The sequence below is a fragment of the Lepidochelys kempii genome, chromosome 1 (assembly GCF_965140265.1).
Source record: "Lepidochelys kempii isolate rLepKem1 chromosome 1, rLepKem1.hap2, whole genome shotgun sequence".
Taxonomy (NCBI): Eukaryota; Metazoa; Chordata; order Testudines; family Cheloniidae; genus Lepidochelys; species Lepidochelys kempii.
Window position 1 is genome coordinate 113,426,480 of NC_133256.1, and position 23,745 is coordinate 113,450,224.

Below are 23,745 nucleotides of genomic sequence, written 5' to 3' on the forward strand. Positions count from 1 at the left end.
TGCCTGACTGGCTGCTACCTTTATAGGACCCCTAGTCAGTGAAGCCCCGCCCCCTAATCAGGGCTCAGCTTCTCTTCCAGCACAAAGCCCCTACAAGCCTCTACACATACAAATACTACCAATACAAAGCCAAACACACACAAATACCTTCTCCTCCAACAGAACTCCCACTCAAACTCCCCTGTTTACAGCTCTGTTTGCTAGCTCCTGTGCTGCTGCAGCTGTCTGTGCTGCTGCCTGACTGGCTGCTACCTTTATAGGACCCCTAGTCAGTGAAGCCCCGCCCCCTAATCAGGGCTCAGCTTCTCTTCCAGCACAAAGCCCCTACAAGCCTCTACACATACAAATACTACCAATACAAAGCCAAACACACACAAATACCTTCTCCTCCAACAGAACTCCCACTCAAACTCCCCTGTTTACAGCTCTGTTTGCTAGCTCCTGTGCTGCTGCAGCTGTCTGTGCTGCTGCCTGACTGGCTGCTACCTTTATAGGACCCCTAGTCAGTGAAGCCCCGCCCCCTAATCAGGGCTCAGCTTCTCTTCCAGCACAAAGCCCCTACAAGCCTCTACACATACAAATACTACCAATACAAAGCCAAACACACACAAATACCTTCTCCTCCAACAGAACTCCCACTCAAACTCCCCTGTTTACAGCTCTGTTTGCTAGCTCCTGTGCTGCTGCAGCTGTCTGTTCAAAGGGAAGGATATGCCTTAATGCAGGACTATGAAGCTGAGACTGGAGGGGCATTAGATGTAACTGACTCTCTTTTAGGCATCATGGATTTATGCCTTACACACATTGACTCTTCTTTGTAATGATGCTGGGGTTCTGCCTGCACTAATGATGGCACTGGGTTACAACTAGGCAATGGCAGTGCTTAATTTGTGCCAGGTCTTACCAGGGCTGAGCCCTGGCACCTCTAGGCTTGGCAGTTCATAGCCCCAGCACCTCTGGGCCTGCTGAATCAGTTATGAATGTAAAAGGATTGCTTGAGCCTTGGCAGCTCTTTCATTGCAAATTAAGCACTCAGTGTTGGTGTGATTCCTGTGTGAGTTCCTGCCTTCTGGGAGGCAGGAGGAGTTTGGAACTGCCTAGCAAAGAGGGGAGTCCTCACCCCAGGAGGAAAGAAGGAAGTGTGTCTTTAGCAGGTTGTTTTATTTGTTTAAATAAAGCGGTGTCTCTTGAAAGCTGCTCAGAGATATGGAATAGTCCCAAGGGAGATGGATTAATGGGAGGAGTATGGGTGCAGTGGTTTGCTGTATATGACAACTGCAGATTACCAGAACCTTAATTTTCTGAGTTGTGTGCAACTGTGCAACTCTAGGTGGTTTATTTTGGGGGGATGGATAATGTGTAGCATGGACAGACATACACACACGCCATGCTCCCTCACAATGAACAATATATTGTACTTTTAAAATGGTAACAGGTAACAGTAGGACAGCTAGGTACAATGATCCTCCTCCACCACCAACATTATTCTTTATATCTCAGTGGTCTTGTAGTGAGCTGTCCCAGTCCTAAAGAACACAAAGTCCTACTTATGCTCATCCTCAAATTCAGTTTTAAGCTATCAGTTGTGCTCTGTCTAATGCAGGCAAAGTTTCACAAAGTACTTCCACTGTCAGCTCTCACCATGAAGAATGTTTAATCCTTAGCTTTATTTCTTGTGTCATAAAGTGTTTGTGTACAACAGGGTGTTACAAAAAGACTATTTAAGTCTGGACTAACAGATATTTTTTCCTGGCACGCCATCATCCTATTCCTCTGCTGCAGTCCTGTAGGTGATGGAAAAGCAATACACCTATATGTACAGGAATATTTGCAGGACAGTAGAACCCTGGAGTTACAAACACCAGAGTTACGAACTGACCAGTCAATGGCCACGTCTACACTACCCGCCGGATCGGAGGGTAGTGATCAATCTATCGGGGATCGATTTATCGTGTCTAGTGTAGACACGATAAATCGATCCCCAATCGCTCTGCTGTCGACTTCGGAACTCCACCATGGCGAGAGGCGGAAGTGGAGTCGACAGAGGAGCGGCAGCTGTCGATCCCGCACTGCGAGGACACGAAGTAAGTGATTCTAAGTCAATCTAAGATACGTTGACTTCAGCTACGCTATTCTCGTAGCTGAAGTTGCGTACCTTAGATCGATCCCCCCACCCCCAGTGTAGACCAGGCACACATCTTGTTTGGAACTAGAAATACACAATCAGGCAGCAGCAGAGACAGGGGGGAAAAAAGGCAAACACAATACAGTACTGTGTTAAACGTAAACTACTAAAATAATTAAGGGAAAGCAGCGTTTTGCTCCTGAATAGTAAAGTTTCAAATTTGTATTAAGTCAATGTTCAGTTGTAAACTTTTAAAAGAACAACCATAACGTTTTGTTCAGAGTTACGAACATTTCAGATTTATGAACAATCTCCATTCCCGAAGTGTTCGTAACTCTGAGGTTCTACTGTACAATGCTCTACTTGCTCCTGCTGCAGCTGATGCTGTGACTGTTTCACCTCAGCCTGAGATCTGAGATGCTCCACACTCTTCCTTTGGAAAATTCTGCCAGGATTTACCAAGTGGTTTGTGAAACTCAGCAAATCTTTTGGTGAATTAAGGCTGAGTCCTGGGGAGTTGTTACCAAAGGCCTGTACAGACCAAACAAAATTTTAATTGTAGCTGACTTGGGGAAAAGAAGCTGCTTCTACACTCATCAAAGTCCTAGACATATTTACTACAATTCACTTTTTTACTATATGGACATTAAAGCCCCAGAGAGACAGTATAAAACCACTTATGTCTCCTCCCTGAAAAGCTGAACTCTGAGAGGGTTTATATGTAACTTGTCAGCTTTGCTATGCTAGTTTCTAGTCTGTATTACATTTGCTGCTGTGTGGAGCTCTAATGAATTATTTAACTTCATTAGGCTTATTAGTTAGGTGGATTTAATGAGGTCCTCTGTTAACACAGTAGGCAGAACTCAGAAGGCCACTGACGTGCACATTATTGGTTCTGTATATAAAAGTGAGGTGTGAAACTCACGAGCTTCAGTTTGAGTAACAGTTTAGATGCGTATCCAAAGTCAATGCCAACCCCTGGCTGCTAGCTCTAGAAATCTCATTAAAGTACACTATTTTCTAGTTCCAAATACACTAAAAGTATAGTAGGATTTGCTCCCTCACTGGCATTTCAGTATTTCTGCTTCAGGCCCAGGCAAAACCCAGAAGGGTAGAAATAACTGATGGTTTTGAACCTTATAAATAATTACATACATATTTTATGCAGAGCCATGAGCTAGTGCTGATTTTAAAAGACAGTTTAATTATTAATTCTGAAAAAGTTATGCTACCTACTTAGCTTTCTTTTTTCTGTTCATGAATTGTTCATAAATAGGTTTTGATTTTTACAAATATATTTAATTATCCAACCAGCTTATGCAAACAAATTTCAGCCTATTGGTTGATTGAAGACTTGCCACTTTGTCTAACTGCTGTCTGTGTGGTGTGATTGATCCCTTAATTACATGTTGTCTCTGATCCTGACTCTACAGCTGAAATGTTTGAACAAGAACATGGTAAATAGTAAAAAAAAATGGCAGCCTCTAACAAACCTCTGAGCATGTGCAAACTGATATCTTTTCAGAGGTTTACAACCAGGAAGATGTTCCTGCTTCAAAGCACCTAGGTGTTAGAGCAGGGATCTCGAACTCAAATCACCCCAAGGGCCACATGAGGACTAGTACATTGGCCTGAGGGCCACATCACTGAAATCTTTTCATACAACAATACAAAAGTATAATAAAAAATGAAGAGTAATACAGTATGCTATTAAAAGTCAAGGTATTAACTTTTTTAAAACTGTAATGCAAAGAGGGGTTTTAATAAAATATAAACACCTGTAACTATTCCTTATGTGGTCAGTAACACTGATGATGATCTACACTAACAGTCTATCAACATAGCTGTAATGGCAGGAACTTTTTAAAGTAACTATTCATACAAAATACATTGCCACTTTTAACAAACCTTCTTCCCAACTACTCACAGCAAAGACTCATACATGCTGAACTTCATACCTCAGACTGCTCGTCTAGTCCATGAGGCCACACCCCTGCCCTGCCTCTTCCCATCCCTTCCCTGTCCCCATTCCAATCCCTTCCCCAAAGTCCCCACCCCAACTCTGCCCCCTCCCTGCCCCTATTCCAACCCCTTCCCCAAATTCCGGCCCTGGCCCTGCCTCTTCTCCGCCTCCTCGCCTGAGCGCACCGCGTCCCTGCTCCTCCCCTCTCCCTCTCTAGATCAGGTACCTCCATTGATCTCATCTGGGGTTGTGTGGCACTGGGAAAGAGGCGGTCTCTTGAGTAACCAGATCCCCAATCACTTAGGGTCCATAAAAGTGAAATGCAATATGAACATTTAAAAGAAAAAATAGGACAAGGACATCAGTGTATTGCAGCTGCCCCCAGAGTGACTCTCCCTAGCATTTCCAGTCAATCGCTAGCATCATCTGTGTCAATTATAGAAAAGATTAAAGCAACAAGAGGTCATATTAGTTCAATAATCCAGAAAACTTCTGACTCCCAGGCGGGGGTATAGATTATTTAAGTAGTACTTCTACTGGCTGTGAAATACACAAAGATTATAAATGGCTTGTGAATCAATAGAGGCTGTGGTTTATTGACTCACATGCCATTTACCGAATAAGTGTGTTTGGAAGATACTTCCCCTGTAATGTTGGTCCCTTTTCAAAGTTTAGGAAAATACAAATCTAAACAACTTAGATATATCATTCAGAAGCCCCCCACTTTTCTCCAACAATACACTTATTTGACAAAAATTTGCCAAAGTATTAAAGTATTTTTTTTCATTTCAGGAAGTGTTCTTGTTGGATAAAAGCAATAATTAATACATTTATGTTATAGGGGAAAGTATGAGAAAGGGAAGGCTCAGAACAGACCCTGGATTTGGCCTGACCATTAGAAAGAAATATGCTTCTCAGCCTGACTGAGTCTGTGCTAATTGAAATATGCCTGACAAGTTTACAAGGTCTGCATTAATTACAGGAGAACATCCCAAGACAAAAAGTCTGTTCTAAAGTGATAAGATAACATTAGGACAGCTGTTGTTACAACTCTGTTTTCCGGAACTCAGAAATAAAATTTGTTAACCCCTCACTCTTTCATTCTTAACTTGCTTGTTTTCTTCTCATATGTAACAAGTGGTATGAATGGGCTTACTGAAGTCTGTCATGCCCCAATGATTTTAGAATGGTTCTGTTAAAGAATGAATCGGTAATAAAATGTAGATGTGACAGGAAATATGTTAAGTGAAATAGCGTGTGATTGCGGTGGGATGTTTGACGAGTAATAAAAGATTGTAGTGCCCGGCCTTAGAATAAGAAAAACAACTACCCAAGATCATTTGGCTGAAGAATGCGCTGGGTGAGACAGTCTGATAACCCTGAGGGCACACCAGAATCCATCCACAGCCACCCCAAGGACAGGGGAGCCGAAGAACAAGATAACAACAAACCGTCATTGCTGTGCCATCTGCGTGATTAACTGTCACTTGAGAACAGCATGACGAAGCAAACCCTATATCCTTGTATGAGGATAAATCCCTAAAAACAGACCCTGAAGACTGAGGACTTTGAGTCTGGTTCTGCAACCAACTTCCAGGAGCATCAGATGCGCATCTGACAAGGCCCCGCTCCCTCCTCGTGTCCAGGCCACCTGGCCAGTGATTGGGCATGAGCAGCTCTAATGCTGGTAACTATAACAACAACCTTGCAGAACTTGTGTGTGTGCGTGTGTGTGTGTGAATGAATGTGTGAGTGAATGGAATATTATAGCTATAACTGATTGCTTACTCTGATTCTTTCTGTATTCACAATAAACGTGGCATATTGCCTTATCCCCTGAATAAGCTCCTGCTGGTTTTTATTTTCTACATATAACTTTCTTACTGAGACGTTTCAGAGTAGCAGCCGTGTTAGTCTGTATTCGCAAAAAGAAAAGGAGTACTTGTGGCACCTTAGAGACTAACCAATTTATTTGAGCATAAGCTTTCATGAGCTACATCTCACTTCATCGGATGCATAGTTTTCCACTGAATGCATCCGATGAAGTGAGCTGTAGCTCACGAAAGCTTATGCTCAAATAAATTTGTTAGTCTCTAAGGTGCCACAAGTACTCCTTTTCTTTTTACTTACTGAGGACACTGGCAGACACATTAACAAGCAGAACTGTAATAGCTCTACATGAGAAATATCTTATGGCTGAGAAGCTGGACAATCTTAAATATTTTAATTATCACCTATCATCATGTAATTATTTGGAATCATTGAATCAATGACTGTCTATGAGCATTCTCTAAGCATTCATTTGGCTCGTGGTCTGGAAAACGTCTATGTCCTAATTAAACATTTCCTAAAAGAAACTGTAATGGAAAATAAATGTCAGTCATTATGAAGGAGCCATTTGCCTAATTAATTGTAATTTAAATAGGCAGAGAAAAGGCAATGTCTCTCCCCGTTGGCAAATTTCAGAGATTGCTGCATGAAATGTTTTTAACTTTTACAAAATTTAGGAAAGTGATTTTAATGACCTTCAATTAGGAGGTGCTAAAGCAGGTGGAAGAAGATCAAAGTCTACTAAAATCAAAGAAAATTAATAGCTTTTCATGATAAGCAGTTAAGAGTTCTCCCATGTTTGTTTGGTTTGGTTTGGTTCTTTTGCTTGATTATATAGAATACATTTTACCATACAGTTCCTAACTTCACTTATACCCATCCACTTCCATGGATGTCAATGAGGATGCAGAGTTATAACTGAAGATAGGATTTGGCCTAATATATTTCAATAATATATTACTTCATAGATAAGTTAAATGATTAAAGACACGGTTGGCCTTGGCATTTTATTGCATCAACATGAGGCCATTAATACAGCATGTTTGACAGAAAGCACAACATTTCCTGCATTAACACTGTGCACTAAGATTAAGGAATAGTGCTATCAAATGCAACTGACTAAATCTAACTTCACCAGAAAAAATGTTCCATCTTTTTAAAGAGAGCTAACAACCAAGACCTTTTATAGTTGGCTCGTATTCAACATCACTTTGCAGGAAATCCTAGATCTAAGCCCCTTTCAGCTAGCTATAATCTGATATGTTGTTTACATATTTTCTCTACACAATATAGATGTGTATTCTGGTTGCTGCAAGCAAGCAATCAAAAATGGCCCTCACATGTGACCAGGTAATGGAACCTAAAACATACAACAATACCATGAGTTTCTCCATTTCAGTGAGTATCAAGTACAGAATAGGGCTTTGTGTTCTGTTGTTTGTGTGAGGGTCTACACTTAAAAGTTAAGGACTTAAAAGAAGAATGTCCTACAAAATTACCAAACCTGTTTCAACATATGCACAGCCCAAGTCTCCAACCTATCCTTCAGGAGTTGCTCGCATGAGTAAATACTAATGTAAGTATGGGTTTGCTGGATCAGGTGCTTAAACTGGTAAGAGACTATTTTGCGTGGTGTCAGTGTTACTTTTTCTCTCTATGTAACATGTATTTGGCTTAGAGGCACCCGGGTAACCGTGCTGAGAGGGCTTACATGAGTTGTACATGGTGTTTGTTTGTGTTACAACAAACTCAAGCGGAAATTGTTTTGTCACCCTCACCAGGAGCTGAATTCACAACACCAAACTTCCAGGTGCCTAGAAAATCACAGGAACAACACTACAATCCACAAAGCCTGAGGGTCCCTCTACAACTAATGGGGAGAGAGGGTCACTTTAGATTGCAATCCACAAAAGCCAAAGCCAACATGCTAGGCGCGGAACTACCTAAGCTAGCCCGTGGGAGATGCCGATGAGAGGGCTGTGTCTTAAACCACCGCCCTCTCACTGAGTTCAATATCTACGCTGCAAAAACAGATCTGCAACAGCAAGTCTCAGAGGTCAGGTAAACTGTCTCAGGCTTGCGCTGCAGGGCTAAAAATAGCAGTGTAGTCATTGAACCTCAGACTCACCCAATGTGAGTAAGGGTTCCATAATCTGGCCCCCAAATTGGTGATATGGGTGTTAAATTAGAAAACTTTGGTACTTCTTAGAATCATAGAATATCAGGGTTGGAAGGGACCCCAGAAGGTCATCTAGTCCAACCCCCTGCTCGAAGCAGGACCAATTCCCAGTTAAATCATCCCAGCCAGGGCTTTGTCAAGCCTGACCTTAAAAACCTCTAAGGAAGGAGATTCTACCACCTCCCTAGGTAACGCATTCCAGTGTTTCACCACCCTCTTACTGAAAAAGTTTTTCCTAATATCCAATCTAAACCTCCCCCACTGCAACTTGAGACCATTACTCCTCGTTCTGTCATCTGCTACCATTGAGAACAATCTAGAGCCATCCTCTTTGGAACCCCCTTTCAGGTAGTTGAAAGTAGCTATCAAATCCCCCCTCATTCTTCTCTTCCGCAGGCTAAACAATCCCAGCTCCCTCAGCCTCTCCTCATAAGTCATGTGTTCTAGACCCCTAATCATTTTTGTTGCCCTTCGCTGGACTCTCTCCAATTTATCCACATCCTTCTTGTAGTGTGGGGCCCAAAACTGGACACAGTGCTCCAGATGAGGCCTCACCAATGTCGAATAGAGGGGAACGATCACGTCCCTCGATCTGCTCGCTATGCCCCTACTTATACATCCCAAAATGCCATTGGCCTTCTTGGCAACAAGGGCACACTGCTGACTCATATCCAGCTTCTCGTCCACTGTCACCCCTAGGTCCTTTTCCGCAGAACTGCTGCCTAGCCATTCGGTCCCTAGTCTGTAGCTGTGCATTGGGTTCTTCCGTCCTAAATGCAGGACCCTGCACTTATCCTTATTGAACCTCATCAGATTTCTTTTGGCCCAATCCTCCAATTTGTCTAGGTCCTTTTGTATCCTATCCCTCCCCTCCAGCGTATCTACCACTCCTCCCAGTTTAGTATCATCCGCAAATTTGCTGAGAGTGCAATCCACACCATCCTCCAGATCATTTATGAAGATATTGAACAAAACTGGCCCCAGGACCGACCCTTGGGGCACTCCACTTGATACCGGCTGCCAACTAGACATGGAGCCATTGATCACTACCCGTTGAGCCAGACAATCTAGCCAGCTTTCTACCCACCTTATAGTGCATTCATCCAGCCATACTTCCTTAACTTGCTGACAAGAATACTGTGGGAGACCGTGTCAAAAACTTTGCTAAAGTCAAGAAACAATACATCCACTGCTTTCCCTTCATCCACAGAACCAGTAATCTCATCATAAAAGGCAATTAGATTAGTCAGGCATGACCTTCCCTTGGTGAATCCATGCTGGCTCTTCCTGATCACTTTCCTCTCATGCAAGTGCTTCAGGATTGATTCTTTGAGGACCTGCTCCATGATTTTTCCAGGGACTGAGGTGAGGCTGACTGGCCTGTAGTTCCCAGGATCCTCCTTCTTCCCTTTTTTAAAGATTGGCACTACATTAGCCTTTTTCCAGTCATCCGGGACTTCCCCGGTTCGCCACGAGTTTTCAAAGATAATGGCCAATGGCTCTGCAATCACAGCCGCCAATTCCTTCAGCACTCTCGGATGCAACTCGTCCAGCCCCATGGACTTGTGCACGTCCAGCTTTTCTAAATAGTCCCTAACCACCTCTATCTCCACAGAGGGCTGGCCATCTCTTCCCCATTTTGTGATGCCCAGCGCAGCAGTCTGGGAGCTGACCTTGTTAGTGTAAACAGAGGCAAAAAAAGCATTGAGTACAGTAGCTTTTTCCACATCCTCTGTCACTAGGTTGCCTCCCTCATTCAGTAAGGGGCCCACACATTCCTTGGCTTTCTTCTTGTTGCCAACATACCTGAAGAAACCCTTCTTGTTACTCTTAACATCTCTGGCTAGCTGCAGCTCCAGGTGCGATTTGGCCCTCCTGATATCATTCCTACATGCCCGAGCAATATTTTTATACTCTTCCCTGGTCATATGTCCAACCTTCCACTTCTTGTAAGCTTCTTTTTTATGTTTAAGATCCGCTAGGATTTCACCATTAAGCCAAGCTGGTCGCCTGCCATATTTACTATTCTTTCGACTCATCGGGATGGTTTGTTCCTGTAACCTCAACAGGGATTCCTTGAAATACAGCCAGCTCTCCTGGACTCCTTTCCCCTTCAAGTTAGTCCCCCAGGGGATCCTGGCCATCCGTTCCCTGAGGGAGTCGAAGTCTGCCTTTCTGAAGTCCAGGGTCCGTATCCTGCTGCTTACCTTTCTTCCCTGTGTCAGGATCCTGAACTCAACCAACTCATGGTCACTGCCTCCCAGATTCCCATCCACTTTTGCTTCCCCCACTAATTCTTCACTTAAATGAAGTACCCCCTCCACCATGAGGTATCTGTAGATACCAAGGTCAGAAGGGACCATTGTGATCATCTAGTCTGATTTCATGTATAACACAAGTCATGCAACTTCCCCCAAAATAATTCCTAGAGCACATTTTTTAGAAAAAACATCTGATTAGTTTTAAAATTGCCAGTGATGAAGAATTCACCACAACTCTTGGAAAATTGTTCCAATGATTAATTTCCCTCACTGTTAAAAACGTACATCTTAATTCAAGTCTGAATTAGTCTAGCTTCTACTTCCAACCGTTGGATCATGTTATACCTTTCTAGACTGAAGAGCTCATTATCAAATATTTGTCCCACATGTAGGTACTCATAGACTGTAATCAAGTCACCCCTTAACTTTCTCTTTGTTAAACTAAATGGACTCAAGGAGCTCAATCTATCACTAGAAGGCATATGTTCTAATCCCTTGAGCATTCTCATGGCTCTTCTCTGAACCCTCTCCAATTTATCAACATCCTTCTTGAGTTGTGGATACCAGAACTGGACACAATACTCTAGTAGCAGTTACACCAGTGCCAAATACAGAAGTAAAATAACCTTTCTGCTCAAGATTCCCCATACATTTGTCATCCTAAAGTAATATGGGACTAAGGCATTTTGGCTTTCTAAACTATGTCCAAGCAGAGGCCCTGTCATTATTTATAAACTGTGTTTAGCTTACTGTTTTGAGTGCAAGCACCAATTTTAACATTGTTCGCTTGAAATTTTAAAAGTACATTCTCCCCTGCAGGTTTTAATATTATTTCGGGGGGTATAAGGGAAATGGCATTGTAAAAATGATGGTATTGTAAGCATCCGAAGTGCACTCCCACTGGTTGTCATCATTTTTCTTCATTTGTTTAAAATAGCAATATATTTTTAATGAAAAACTACCACCCATGAAAACTCATTTACGTCACACTGATGACTACAGGCGTATAAGTGCAAGAGAGAGTCAAGTTTACTCACTCAGAAAGGAGAGCTTTTAGGCTAGCCAGGGAACTAAAGCTTCTGTAACATAAGACTGGTTATGCTTCATTTCAGACTTGTTTATAACAAGCATCCCTTAAACCACAGTCTGAGTGCCAACCAGCAAGATGCTAAGCAATCTTACCGGACTTCATTGGGAACTGAGGATGCTTAGACCCTTGCAGGATTAAACCTTTTTGTGATGGGGTGAGCACCCCATGCAAAGCTTCGAGGGATTAAAGTGGCTAGGCAGGCCAATTAACTGCCTGGGCTGCACTTGAGGAAGAAGACAGGAAGCAGGTCACTAACTGGAAAGAGGCTTAGCTGGGCAGGAATAGGAGGGACCCATATAAAGCCCAGGAGCTGTGAGCAGCAATAGGCTGTTAGGACATAGTCTACAGTCACTCCCTGGGAGGACGGCGCTTGGGGCTGGCAAACCCAGAAAGAGAGGGAAGCCCAGGAAAACAACAGCAACGGGTAGGACCGTATAGACCTTGGATGGTTGTTATAAGTTCCCTGGGCTGGAACCCAGTGTAGAGGGTGGGCCTGGGTTCCCCCACCAGCTGTGGTAAGATGAGGCCCCGATGCATAAGCCCTTGTATCAGAGGCCCGGTATGAGGCCTAAGGCCTGAACTAAAGTAATGGTCAAGACTTTCCTCACACAAAGCAAAGTTAAGCTGTGAGCCAGAGGCAGGCCCTGCTCACAGAAGCTGTCAAGAAGAAGGCTGCTGCTGCAATTAAACACATACCTAAAAGGTGCTAAGCACTAATAATATAAACATGCACCACGATGGTACCAGAACAGTCCAGGACAAGCACATTCAACATAGATAACAAGGAACAGGCTGACCATCCTAAAGACAGGGGCAAAAGGGTAATATGATGGATAGAGTTGCTTTGTTCAAACCAACATGCACAAGGTGAAAGCCAGCACCTTACTACATGGAGAGGTTGCACCTCAATACGTCAGGAGTGATGTGTAACTTGTTTGTATTTGTGTATAAGAATGCATCCCTGGGGCGGTGTCTTTGTCCAGTCTAGGCGGAAGTGGAGAGTCCTGCCACTGACGGAGACGGTCCATTCTCAGGGGGCACATATTTGTAGTACGTCCTATAAAGTCTGCAGGAAACTATTACTGTGCTTCATTTGGCAATAAAACTGGCCAGGTGCCTCATACCTTATCAGAGTCTATGGTCATTGGGGGTTCTCTCGGGGTCTGCTGTGTCAGCAACCTGCAGAGCCGGGGCAGCACACAGAAGGAACACAAGCTCGCAGCCGACTGTTATCAACATTAAACAGAGCAGAGCACCACACCGGTGATGTCTGACGACACCACCCACTGGGAAGTGGTGCAGGGCGTTGGAGATGCCAGCCAGTCTGGAAGGACTTTGATTTCCCCAGAAGGAGAGGTCCTTAGTGACCTGGCCGGAGGACCAAGCCACAAACAGGAAGCTACAGCTCTGAGAGTGAGAGGGGCACAGGCTGAAAGAGATGATGGAGAGAGACACCACCAGAGGAGGGTAGCATCTGGCAAGAGCTAATCCCCAGAGCTGCCATTGGAGGTGCAAGATACAGTGAGTGAACCCCGTGACACCTTTTTACAGAAGAGAATTAAGACCTTGCTCCTGCAACAAGCTCTGCATGGACAGAGCCTTGAGTGGCATTATTATTATTTATTTTATCATAGCAACTAGAAGCCCTAGTCGTAGACTAGAATCTTACTGTGCTAGGTGCTGTACAAACACAGAACAAAACTGTCCCTGCCCCAGTGAGTATCACGGAAGTCAATGGGATTTGACTTACATGGAGTTCCTTAGTTCGTGCAATGCAAGATAAAAAGGTGATAAGTAACCGTATAAAATTCTCACTACAGGATTTACTTTGAAGGAGCAAGTCATTGTCCTTTAAATTGATGAAATAACGTACAAAACCTTCTGTAACAGCAAAGGAGTTGCCAATAACTTCAAACTATAAACAAAATGGAAATATCTGATTACCCGCCGTGACCTTTTCTGGAATACTGCTTCCTTAGTTCTATTGCCTACAATATATACAGCCATTTCTTTGACTAATAGAAAAGGAGCATTTGTGGCACCTTAGAGACTAACCAATTTATTTGAGCATAAGCTTTCGTGAGCTACAGCTCACTTCATCAGATGCATACTGTGGAAACTGCAGAAGACATTATATACACAGAGACCATGAAACAATACCTCCTCCCACCCTACTCTCCTGCTGGTAATAGCTTATCTAAAGTGATCACTCTCCTTACAATGTGTATGATAATCAAGTTGGGCCATTTCCAGCACAAATCCAGGTTTTCTCACCCTCCGGCTAGGTATTGTGCTTCAAAACTACAGACTCAGGAGATTCTTGAGGCTATTTTCTGTGATGCACATTTCAAGATGGCAAACAAATGGGCACAATTTTCTGCTTCTGAGCTTATCAAAAGGATTTTCAACTCTGAAAGTGAGTTGTTGTGTGATGACAACCTATTAGATGATCGTGACTTTGTGCCGGATTGTGTCAAGAGCTGGTCTGAGACGGAAGACCATACAGTATTTCTGTTGGTTTATCATCAAGTTTGTGTTCAGACAGTGAGGAGTTCATGTTCAGCCCTGGTATAAGACTGAAAGAGACGTAGTTGGTGATAACTTTTTCACTAATATCAGCTTGTTGAAGGTCAAATTTTTGTTGAGTAGATCTATATTGGAACAATCTGATGAAAAAAGCCAGATATATCTATTGAGATGCATCCACACTGCAGCAGAGAAAGAAGAGCTGGTAACAGACAGGAGACCTGACATGCCAAATGCACTACAAATGTCACTTCCATGTACATTTGCTAACCCCTTAAATGTACATGTTAATCTATTCTTTCACCTCCACCTTCCTCCATGAATGATAGCAATAAGCTAAATTATAAGGAGCGGAATACATCTTGAAGTTATTCCTCCCCATCTATTATCCCAAAAAGCACTGGACAGAGACTGAATTTTTCAAATCTCCTGTTCAGACCTTCCAGTAGTAACAAAGATCAGGGCAGTAGAGGATTTGGTGTGCGCATGTATAGGCTGAACTGAAGTGACACAAGCAGTGGTGAGCTGAAGCCGGTTCGCACTGGTTCGCGAGAACCGGTTGTTAAATTTAGAAGCCCTTTTAGAACCGGTTGTTCCGTGAGGGTTCTAAAAGGGCTTCTACATTTAACCGGCCAAAAGTGGCACCTTAGTCACCGACTCCATGGGTGCTCAAGCCCTGGAGCACCCAAGGGGAAAATTTGGTGGGTGCAGAGCACCCACCGACAGCTCCCCGCCCCACCCCCGGCCCTAGCTCACCTCCACCTCTTCCCCTGAACGTGCCGCCCTGTTCTATTTCTCCACCCCCCCAGGCTCCCCGCGAATCAGCTGTTCAGCAGGAAGCCTGGGAGGGCTGAGAAGCAGGTGGCAGCTTCGTGCTCAGGCCCAGGGAGGCGGAGGTGAGCTGGGGCGGGGGGGCGCGAGGAGGGCTGCCCGCGCCGCAGCAGGTAACCGGGGGGGAGGGGAGGGCACGCGCAGGGGAACCGCTCTCTGCCCCAGCTCACCACCGCCACCTTTGGCCTGAGCGGGAAGCCGCCGCCTGCTTCTCAGCCCTCCCCGGCTTCCTGCCAAACAGCTGATTTGCGGAAAGCCGGGGGAATGGGGCGGAGAAGCAGAGCGGGGTGACGCGTTCAGCTGCGGAGCAGAGTGGAGGTGAGCTGAGGCCGGGGAGCTGCCAGTGGGTGCTCCGCACCCACCAAATTTTCCCTGTGGGTGCTCCAGCCCCAGAGCACCCAGGGAGTCAGCGCCTAAGGCGCCCCTTTTGATGTGATCAGTGGAGGAGCAGCCGCTCACCCTGCTCCCCCCCACAGCTACGCTCCCCCACCACTAGGAGCCAGAGGGACCTGCTGGATGCTTCCTGGGAGCTGCCCCAGGTATGCATCTCCGGGACTCCCCACCTAGCCCGCTGGCAGGTGCCTCTGGCTCTTGGGGCGGGGTGGGCACCCACTACGGTGGCCCACGAGACCCTCCTGCCCAGTTCTGGGGGTAGTCGGGGACAGGGGAGGGGGGTGGTTGCGGCAGGGGTCCAGGGGGGGGCGTCAAGGAATGAGGCGGGGTTGGATGGGGCAGGAATCCCGGGGGGCGGGGGTGGGCAACGACCCCCTCGTGGGGTGAGGAGGGAACTAGTTGTTAAGATTTTGGCAGCTCATCACTGGCACAAGGGACATATATCTAATATATTCATGTGAGCAGATTGGGTACTAAAGTATACAGCAAACCTGATCTCCAATTAATCCAGAGAACAGAATTCTTGTATATTTCAATACATTGGTGGCTCACAAAAACAGAACTGACAGGCAGAGCAAGATGATAAGCTGATCTGGATATATGTTTTTAAAAAACAAGACAGTCTTAGTGCTGAGAATCTATTTTCAGATAATCTAAAAATACACTTTAATTATACACTGCCACTTTACTATTGACAGCTCACTGTGGTAAAGTGGCAATTGCCCAGTGGAAGATGGCTGTCTTGGATGTTTAGCATCAGTAGAGCATCAGGGAGGCTACATTTGGTGAAATTATGCTGCATGGGAGCATGACTATACATCAGATACTACAGGGGTATATAATCCAAAGTGGTACGTGTGGTCCTAGAAAGCTAGAAGTCTTAGAACTGAGCTAGTCGCACTGATGGTACACATACATTTTCCACAGCCACCATATTATAAATAATAGTCATATAATAAAATAATAATAAATAATAAAGACAAAATCTTTAAACTCTTACCAAAGCAGGAATTGACAAAGCCATACCACATGCAACCATACTCTCCTCCAATCCATCTGCCGTGGATGTTGGATGCAAAACTGAGTGTGGTGCCGGAGATGCACACTAGCATGTCACTGGCACTGATGTTCAGCAGTAGCATGTTCACAGGGTTGCGCAGGGTTTTAAACTTGCAGAAGAGTATGAGAACAATCAAGTTATTCAAGAAGCCAAATGCCAAGATAAATCCAAGGAAAACAGCCACTATGGTGTGCCCTGTTCTAGAGAGTCCAGTTCGTGGCTCATGAGGATCTGTAGATGCTCCAAAGCTCAGGTTGGCTGTCCAGCTGGTACTCATTTCTGACATTATAGTAGGCTGGAGAGTTCTACTCCCAGATCTTCTAGCTACTTTATAGAAGTACTTTTAGACCAAAGGTAGAAGGCATCTTAAAAAACTGCCAGGTCTTCAGAGCAAAGCAAGTTCTAGTAATTGTGATCAGTCCCGTTGTCACAAAGGAGTTCTTCATGGCAAAAACATCCTGCACACATGGAAAGAAAACAACAAGCATTATCTCCAAGACAATTCTTTTCGTATTAATACCAAGAGGCTACATTGTCTGTTAACAGTTCTTCCCCTTTGGCAAAAAGAACTTTTGTTAAAACTCAGTCTTTTGTTTTCTCTCTGCATAAATAAAATCCGTTATTTGAAGTCTTAGAGTGCTTTTTGTATTTATGAAAGCTATTCTAGAAGGATTCCCTCTAGCCAGCAGTCTATTACGCAAAAGACCACTTAGGCACTTTATAACCCAGGCACTAGTGTGAGAAAATATTTAGTAAGGAATCAGTGATGAGCTGCCAAAATCTTAACTCCTGCCCCATCCAACCCCCCGCGTTCCTTGACGCCCCCACTCCAGACCCCTGCCCCATCCACCTCCCTCCCCTGTCCCCTGACTGCCCCCAGAACTGGGCAGGAGGGTCTCATGGGCCACCGTAGCGGTGCCCACCCCGCCCCTAAGAGCCAGAGGGACCTGCAGGGGCCGAGGTGGGGAGTCCAGGGGGTGCTTACCTGGGGCAGCTCCCAGGAAGCACCTGGCAGGTCCCTCTGGCTCCTAGGGGTGGGGGAGCGTAGCTGGGGGGGAGCAGGTGGACCGGCCGCTCCCCCACTGATCACATCAAAAGTGGTGCCTTAGGCACCAACTCCGTGGGTGCTCCGGGGAAAATTTGGTGGGTGCAGAGCCCCCACCGGCAGCGCCCCACCCCTCGCCCGGCCCCAGCTCACCTCCGCTCCGCCTCTGCCTCCTCCCCGAATGTGCCGCCCTGTTCTGTTTCTCCGCCCCCTCCCCCGGCTTCCTGTGAATCAGCTGTTTGCGCGGGAAGCCTGGGAGGGCAGAGAAGCAGGCGGCGGCTTCGCGCTCAGGCCCAGGGTGGCGGAGGTGAGCTGGGGCAAAGAGCGGTTCCCCTGCGCGCCCCTCCCCTCCCTGGGTTACCTGCTGTGGCGCGGGCGGCCCTCCTCGCCCCCCCCCACCCCAGCTCACCTCCGCTCCACCTCCGCCTCCCTGGGGCGGGGGGTGGAGAAGCAGAGCGGGGAGGTATGTTCAGGGGAGAAGGTGGAGGTGAGGTGAGCTGGGGCCGGGCGTGGGGCAGAGAGCTGCCGGTGGGTACTCTGCACCCATGAAATTTTCCCCGTGGGTGCTCCAGCCCCAGAGCACCCACGGAGTTGGCGCCAAAGGCACCACTTTTGGCCAGTTGTTAAATTTAGAAGCCATTTTAGAACCGGTTGTCCCCTAAAAGGGCTTCTAAATTTAACAGTCTGTTCTAACGAACCGGTGAACTGGCTCCAGCTCACCACTGTAAGGAATATGGTTTTATTTAAGCTCTCCAGCGTCTCCTGCTGTGTTTGTGCAGCTCCCAACACACCAAAGTCTCAATCCTGACTGGGGCTTTGGGGGGGCGGGGGTGGCAGGGTCTACTATACTATATGTGATTACTGATTACTAACAATCTGAAGGGAAATAGGAAGAGTTTTCATACCCAAGCAGCAGCATTTTAGTGCATCCCTTGAAGGTAGAACACATTGCAAGATTGAAAGACCTATTTCATATGAGATCTATTTCATATCTACTGCATTCACTGGCTGTTAGACATTAGTCTCCACGATTCAGAGACTCCAACCAGCTTCTCAATGCTTTTTCCCCCCACAGACTTAAAAATGTATATCATATATTCATTATATAAATATATTGTATTTGATTAATTAAATTGTAATTAATTAATACCACAGAGACTATAACACAAAGAAAAAGGAAACTAGTAAAGTACAATATCATGAAAGATGTATTAACTCTTTAGCCACAGCTTTCAGGACAGGTTGCTGAGAACATAATTAGTCTATATTCTTATTTTATATAGTTTTTTTGTTAAAGGGGAACTAAAAGGACAGTTACGATGTTGTAGAGATTTCCATTCTGAATTTAAAAGTACATGGTATCTTTAGCTTCCTGAACTAAAAGACAAATTAAAAAAGGGGAGTTAAAATTTCTGTTTCTGAAGCCAAGTGTTCCCAGAAAGATTATTCATTAAGAAGAAAGGATATAGATAAATGAAATGTGTTAACCCTTGCATTTCTTCTAACCAGTAGTTTCTCTGAGAAGTACTTGCTAGAAAGATGCATCGCAACAGCAGAAAGGTATGGCACAAAACAGCTAAACAGAATTTACTAAAAATTCTGTTTACCTGTTTCATGCAATGTCTCTCTGGTGTCATGATGCGTTTTTCTAGCATGTAATTTTTCTTTATATTGTACCATACTTACAAGTTATTGTGCACTTCCAAACAGCCATATTGCTACATCCATCTCATTACTGTAATGATTTTATTTAAAGTACACAATGTATTATGACTTTACCTTTGTGAATTATAAACTATAGATGCTTTTCAGATCAATCTAAAAATGTAGTCTACTTTTTTCCCATATCCCATACAGCTTTACCCAACTCTTTTGCATCTGACCACTTATTTTAGACTCATCCTGCTCTCAGCCCCCCCAACTCTGTCCTTGTTTATACCCAACCAATAGTATTGAAGAATTTGGCTTCAAAGTTCATCCACACACAGATTTTGTAGTGGTATAACTATTTCAAAGGCCACATCTACACTACGAAATTAGGTCGAATTTATAGAAGTCGGTTTTGTAGAAAGCGTTTTTATACAGTCGATTGTGTGTGTCCCCACACAAATGTTCTAAGTGCATTTAGTCGGCGGAGTGCGTCCATAGTACCGAGGCAACCGTCGACTTCCGGAGCGTTGCACTGTGGGTAGCTATCCCACAGTTCCCTCAGTCTCCGCCGCCCATTTGAATTCTGGGTAGAAATCCCAATGCCTAATGGGGCAAAAACATTGTCGGGGGTGGTTCTGGGTACATATCGTCAGGCCCCCCCTTTCCCTCCCTCCCTCCGTGAAAGCAACTGCAGACAATCGTTTCGCACCTTTTTTCCTGGGTTACCTGTGCAGATGTCATACCACAGCAAACATGGAGCCTGCTCAGCTCACCATCACCGTATGTCTCCTGGGTGCTGGCAGACGCAGTACTGCATTGCTACACAGCAGCAGCTCATTGCCTTTTGGCAGCAGACAGTGCAATATGACTGGTAGCCATCATCGCTGTACTCCAGGGTGCTCTTTTAGCCGACCTCGGTGAGGTTGGTCAGGGGCGCCTGGGCAAACATGGGAGTGACTCAGCCAGGTCATTTCCCTTTTAAGTTTTGTCTAATGGCGATTCAGTCCTGCGACAGTCCTACTGCACCGTTTTCTAATGAGCAGCCAGGAGACGACGATGGCCAGCAGTTGTACTGCACCGTCTGCTGCTAACAAGATGTATAAAGATAGATGAAGTGGATCAAAACAAGAATCAAACCAGATTTGTTTTGTATTCATTTTCTCCTCCCTCCATGAAATCAATGGCCTGCTAAACCCAGGGTTTTGAGTTCTATCCTTGAGAGGGCCATTCTGTGTCTCCTTGATGCAAAGCCACCCCCTTTGTTGATTTTAATTCCCTGTAAGCCAACCCTGTAAGCCATGTTGTCAGTCGCCCCTCCCTCCATCGGAGCAATGGCAGACAATCGTTTTGCGCCCTTTTCCCTGGATTGCCCGAGCAGACACCATATCATGGCAAGCATGGAGCCCATTCAGCTCACTGCAGCAGTTATGACCATTGTAAACACCTTGTGCATTATAGTGCAGTTTATGCAGAACCAGCACCTGAAAAACCAGGCGAGGAGGTGATGGAAGCACGGTGAGGAGGACATGAACACAGATTTCTCTAAAACCACAGTCCCCAGCAATTTGGAGATCATGGACTTACTGGGGCCATGGAACGCCAATTCTGGGCCTGGGAAACAAGCACAGAGTGGTGGGACCGCATAGTGTTGCGGGTTTGGGAGGATTCTCAGTGGCTCCGAAACTTTCGCATGCGTAAGGGCACTTTTATGGAACTTTGTGACTTGCTTTCCCCTGCCCTGAAGTGCAAGAATATCAAGATGAGAGCAGCCCTCACAGTTCACAAGCGAATGGAAATAGCCCTGTGGAAGCTTGCAACGCCAGACAGCTACAGGTCAGTCGGGAATCAATTTGGAGTTGGCAAATCTACTGTGGGGGTTGCTGTGATGCAAGTAGCCAACACAATGATTGAGCTGCTGCTATCAAAGGTAGTGACTCTGGGAAATGTGCAGGTCATACTAGATGGCTTTGCTGCAATGGGATTCCCTAACTGTGGTGGGGCTGTAGACGGAACGCATATCCCCTTGGCACCAGACCACAAGGGCAGCCAATACATAAACCAAAAGGGGTACTTTTCAATGGTGCTGCAAGCACTGGTGGATCACAAGGGACGTTTCACCAACATCAACGTGGGATGGCCGGGAAAGGTTCATGACGCTCGCGTCTTCAGGAACTCTGGTCTGTTTAAACGGCTGCAGGAAGGGATTTACTTCCCAGACCAGAAAATAACTGTTGGGGATGTAAAAATGCCTATAGTTATCCTTGGGGACCCAGCCTACCCCTTAATGCCCTGGCTCATGAAGCTGTACACAGGCACCCTGGACAGTAGTAAGGAGATGTTCAACTATAGGCTGAGCAAGTGCAGAATGGTGGTAGAGTGTGCATTTGGATGTTTAAAGGGTCGCTGGTGCAGTTTACTGACTCGCTCAGACCTCAGCGAAAACCAATATTCCCATTGTTATTGCTGCTTGCTGTGTGCTCCACAATCTCTGTGATAGTAAGGGGGAGACGTTTATGACGGGATGGGAGGCTGATGCAAATCACCTGCCGCTGAATATGCGCAGCCAGACACCAGGGCAGTTAGAAGAGCACAGCAGGAAGTGCTGAGCATCAGAGAAGCTTTGAAAACCAGTTTCATGACTGGCCAGGGTACTGTGTGACACTTCTGTTTGTTTCTCCTTGATGAAAACCCGCCCCTTGGTTGCCTCTAAATTCCCTGTAAGCCACCCACCCTCCCCACTTCGATCACAGCTTGCTTGCAAAAGAAATAAAGTCACTATCATTTAAAAAACCTGTATTCTTTATTAATTGATTATAAAAATAGGGAGATAACTCACAAGATAGCCCGGGTGGGGTGTGGGAGGAGGGAAGGAAAAGGCCACTTTAAAACTTCTTGAATGACAGCCTTCTGTTGCTTTGGCTGTCCATTGGGATGGAGTGGTTGGGTGCCCCGAGCCTCCCCCACCCTGCATTCTTGGGCATCTGGGTGAGGAGGCTCTGAAACTTGGGGAGGAGGGAGGGCAGTTAAACAGCGGCTGCAGCGGCAGTCTGTGATCCTGCTGCCGTTCATGAACCTCCACCAGATGCCGGAGCATGTCCGTTTGATCCCGCAGTAGCCCCAGCGTTGCCTCATGCCTCCTCTGATCTTCCTGCTGCCACCTCTCCTCACGTTCATCGCCCACTTTCCTGTACTCTGCTATTGTGTCCCTCCACACATTCTGCTGAGCTCTGTCAGTGCCAGATGACTGCATGAGCTCAGAACATTTCATCTCGCGTGTGTTTTTTTCGCCGCCTTATCTGAGATCGCCTTTGGGAGGAGGAGGGAGGCTTGAAACATTTGCAGCTGCTGGAGGAAAAAAAGGGAGTGAAGTATTTAAAAAGATACATTTTACAGAACAATGACTATACTCTTTCATGGTGAACAACGCCATTCACATTACATAGCATATGTGATTTTGGTACAAGGTCGCATTTTACATCTTATATTGAGTGCCTGTGGCTTTGGTGCTAGAGATCACACACGCAGTGCCGGGCAACAGAATTCGGCTTGCAGGCGGCCATGGTAAGCCATAGTCTTTCGGCTTCTGCAACCTTCATAACAGCAGCACCCTCCTCTCCCATACCAAGCAAAGCACGTTAGTTGGCCACTTCGTGCTGTGGTTTTCCTGTTAACATGCAGCAGCAGAAACCAAACTAACCACCCCCGCCACCATCCAATTCTCTGGGATGATCGCTTTACCCCTCCCCGCACAGTGTGGCTGGTATCAGGGAAGATCCCTGCTAGCCAAACGCGAACAGCTCAGCGCCAATCCCACCCCCCACCCCCCGCAGCTAACTGTGGGGAGGATTTCTTTTCAGCCACAGGCAAAGAGCCCAGTAGGAACGGCCACCTCTGAATGTCCCCTTAATTAAATTCCCCTATTTCAACCAGGTTACCATGAACGATAGCACTCTCTCAAGGATAACACAAAGAGATAAAGAACAGATGTTGTTTGAATGCCAGCAAACACTGGGACCATACGCTGCCAGGCTTTGTCATGCAATGATACCAGATTACTTGCTACTAGCATGGCATGGTAAAGTGTCCTACCATGGAGGACGGAATAAGGCTACTCTCCCCAGAAACCTTCCGCAAAGGCTTTTAGAGTACCTCCAGGAGAGCTTCATGGAGATGTCCCTGGAGGATTTCCGCTCCATCCCCAGACACGTTAACAGACTTTTCCAGTAGCTGTACTGGCCACGAATGCATCCCAAGTCCTCAGGGCTACTTAATCATTAAAAAACGCTTTCTTTTATAACATGTATTATATTTAAAAAGGTACACTCACCAGAGGTCCCTTCTCCGGCTTCGTTGGGTTGGGAGGGTATTTCAGTCAGGGTGATAAAAAGATCCTGGCTGTCGGGGAGAATGGTGTGCTGTGTGCTCTCCCCAAGCTCGTAGTTCTCCTCTTCATCTTCCCCATCTGCAAAATCCTCAGGCATAGCAGAGAGTACCCATCATCGGAGTCCATGGACAGGGGTGGGGTAGTAGTGGCAGCCCCCCCTAGAATTGCATGCAGCTCAGCGTAGAAGCGGCATGTCTGGGGCTCTGTCCCGGAGCATCCGTTCGATTCTTTGGTTTTCTGGCACGCTTGTCTGAGCTCCTGAAGTTTCACGTGGCACTGTGTTGCGCCCCTTCTGTAGCCTCTGTCCCTCATGGCCTCAGAGATTTTTTTGAAATGTTTTGGCATTTCATCTTTTGGAACATAGTTCTGATAGCATGGTCCTCTCCCCATACAGCGATCAGACCCAGT

At 45.8% G+C, this 23,745-nt stretch overlaps 1 protein-coding gene across 5 annotated transcripts in view; it reads right to left on the reverse strand.

The window, feature by feature from the left end:
• LOC140914077 (opsin-3-like) overlaps nt 1–23,745 on the reverse strand; it is a 150,837-nt gene that overhangs the window by 122,525 nt on the left and 4,567 nt on the right. For all 5 annotated transcript variants that reach the window (XR_012159758.1, XM_073351092.1, XM_073351108.1 and 2 more), the window contains exon 2: nt 16,199–16,716. Coding sequence is in view for 4 of the 5 variants with exons in the window: in XM_073351092.1 (XP_073207193.1) it covers nt 16,199–16,544 (346 nt within the window). In the remaining variant the exon portion in view is untranslated. The remainder of the gene's footprint in view (nt 1–16,198; nt 16,717–23,745) is intronic.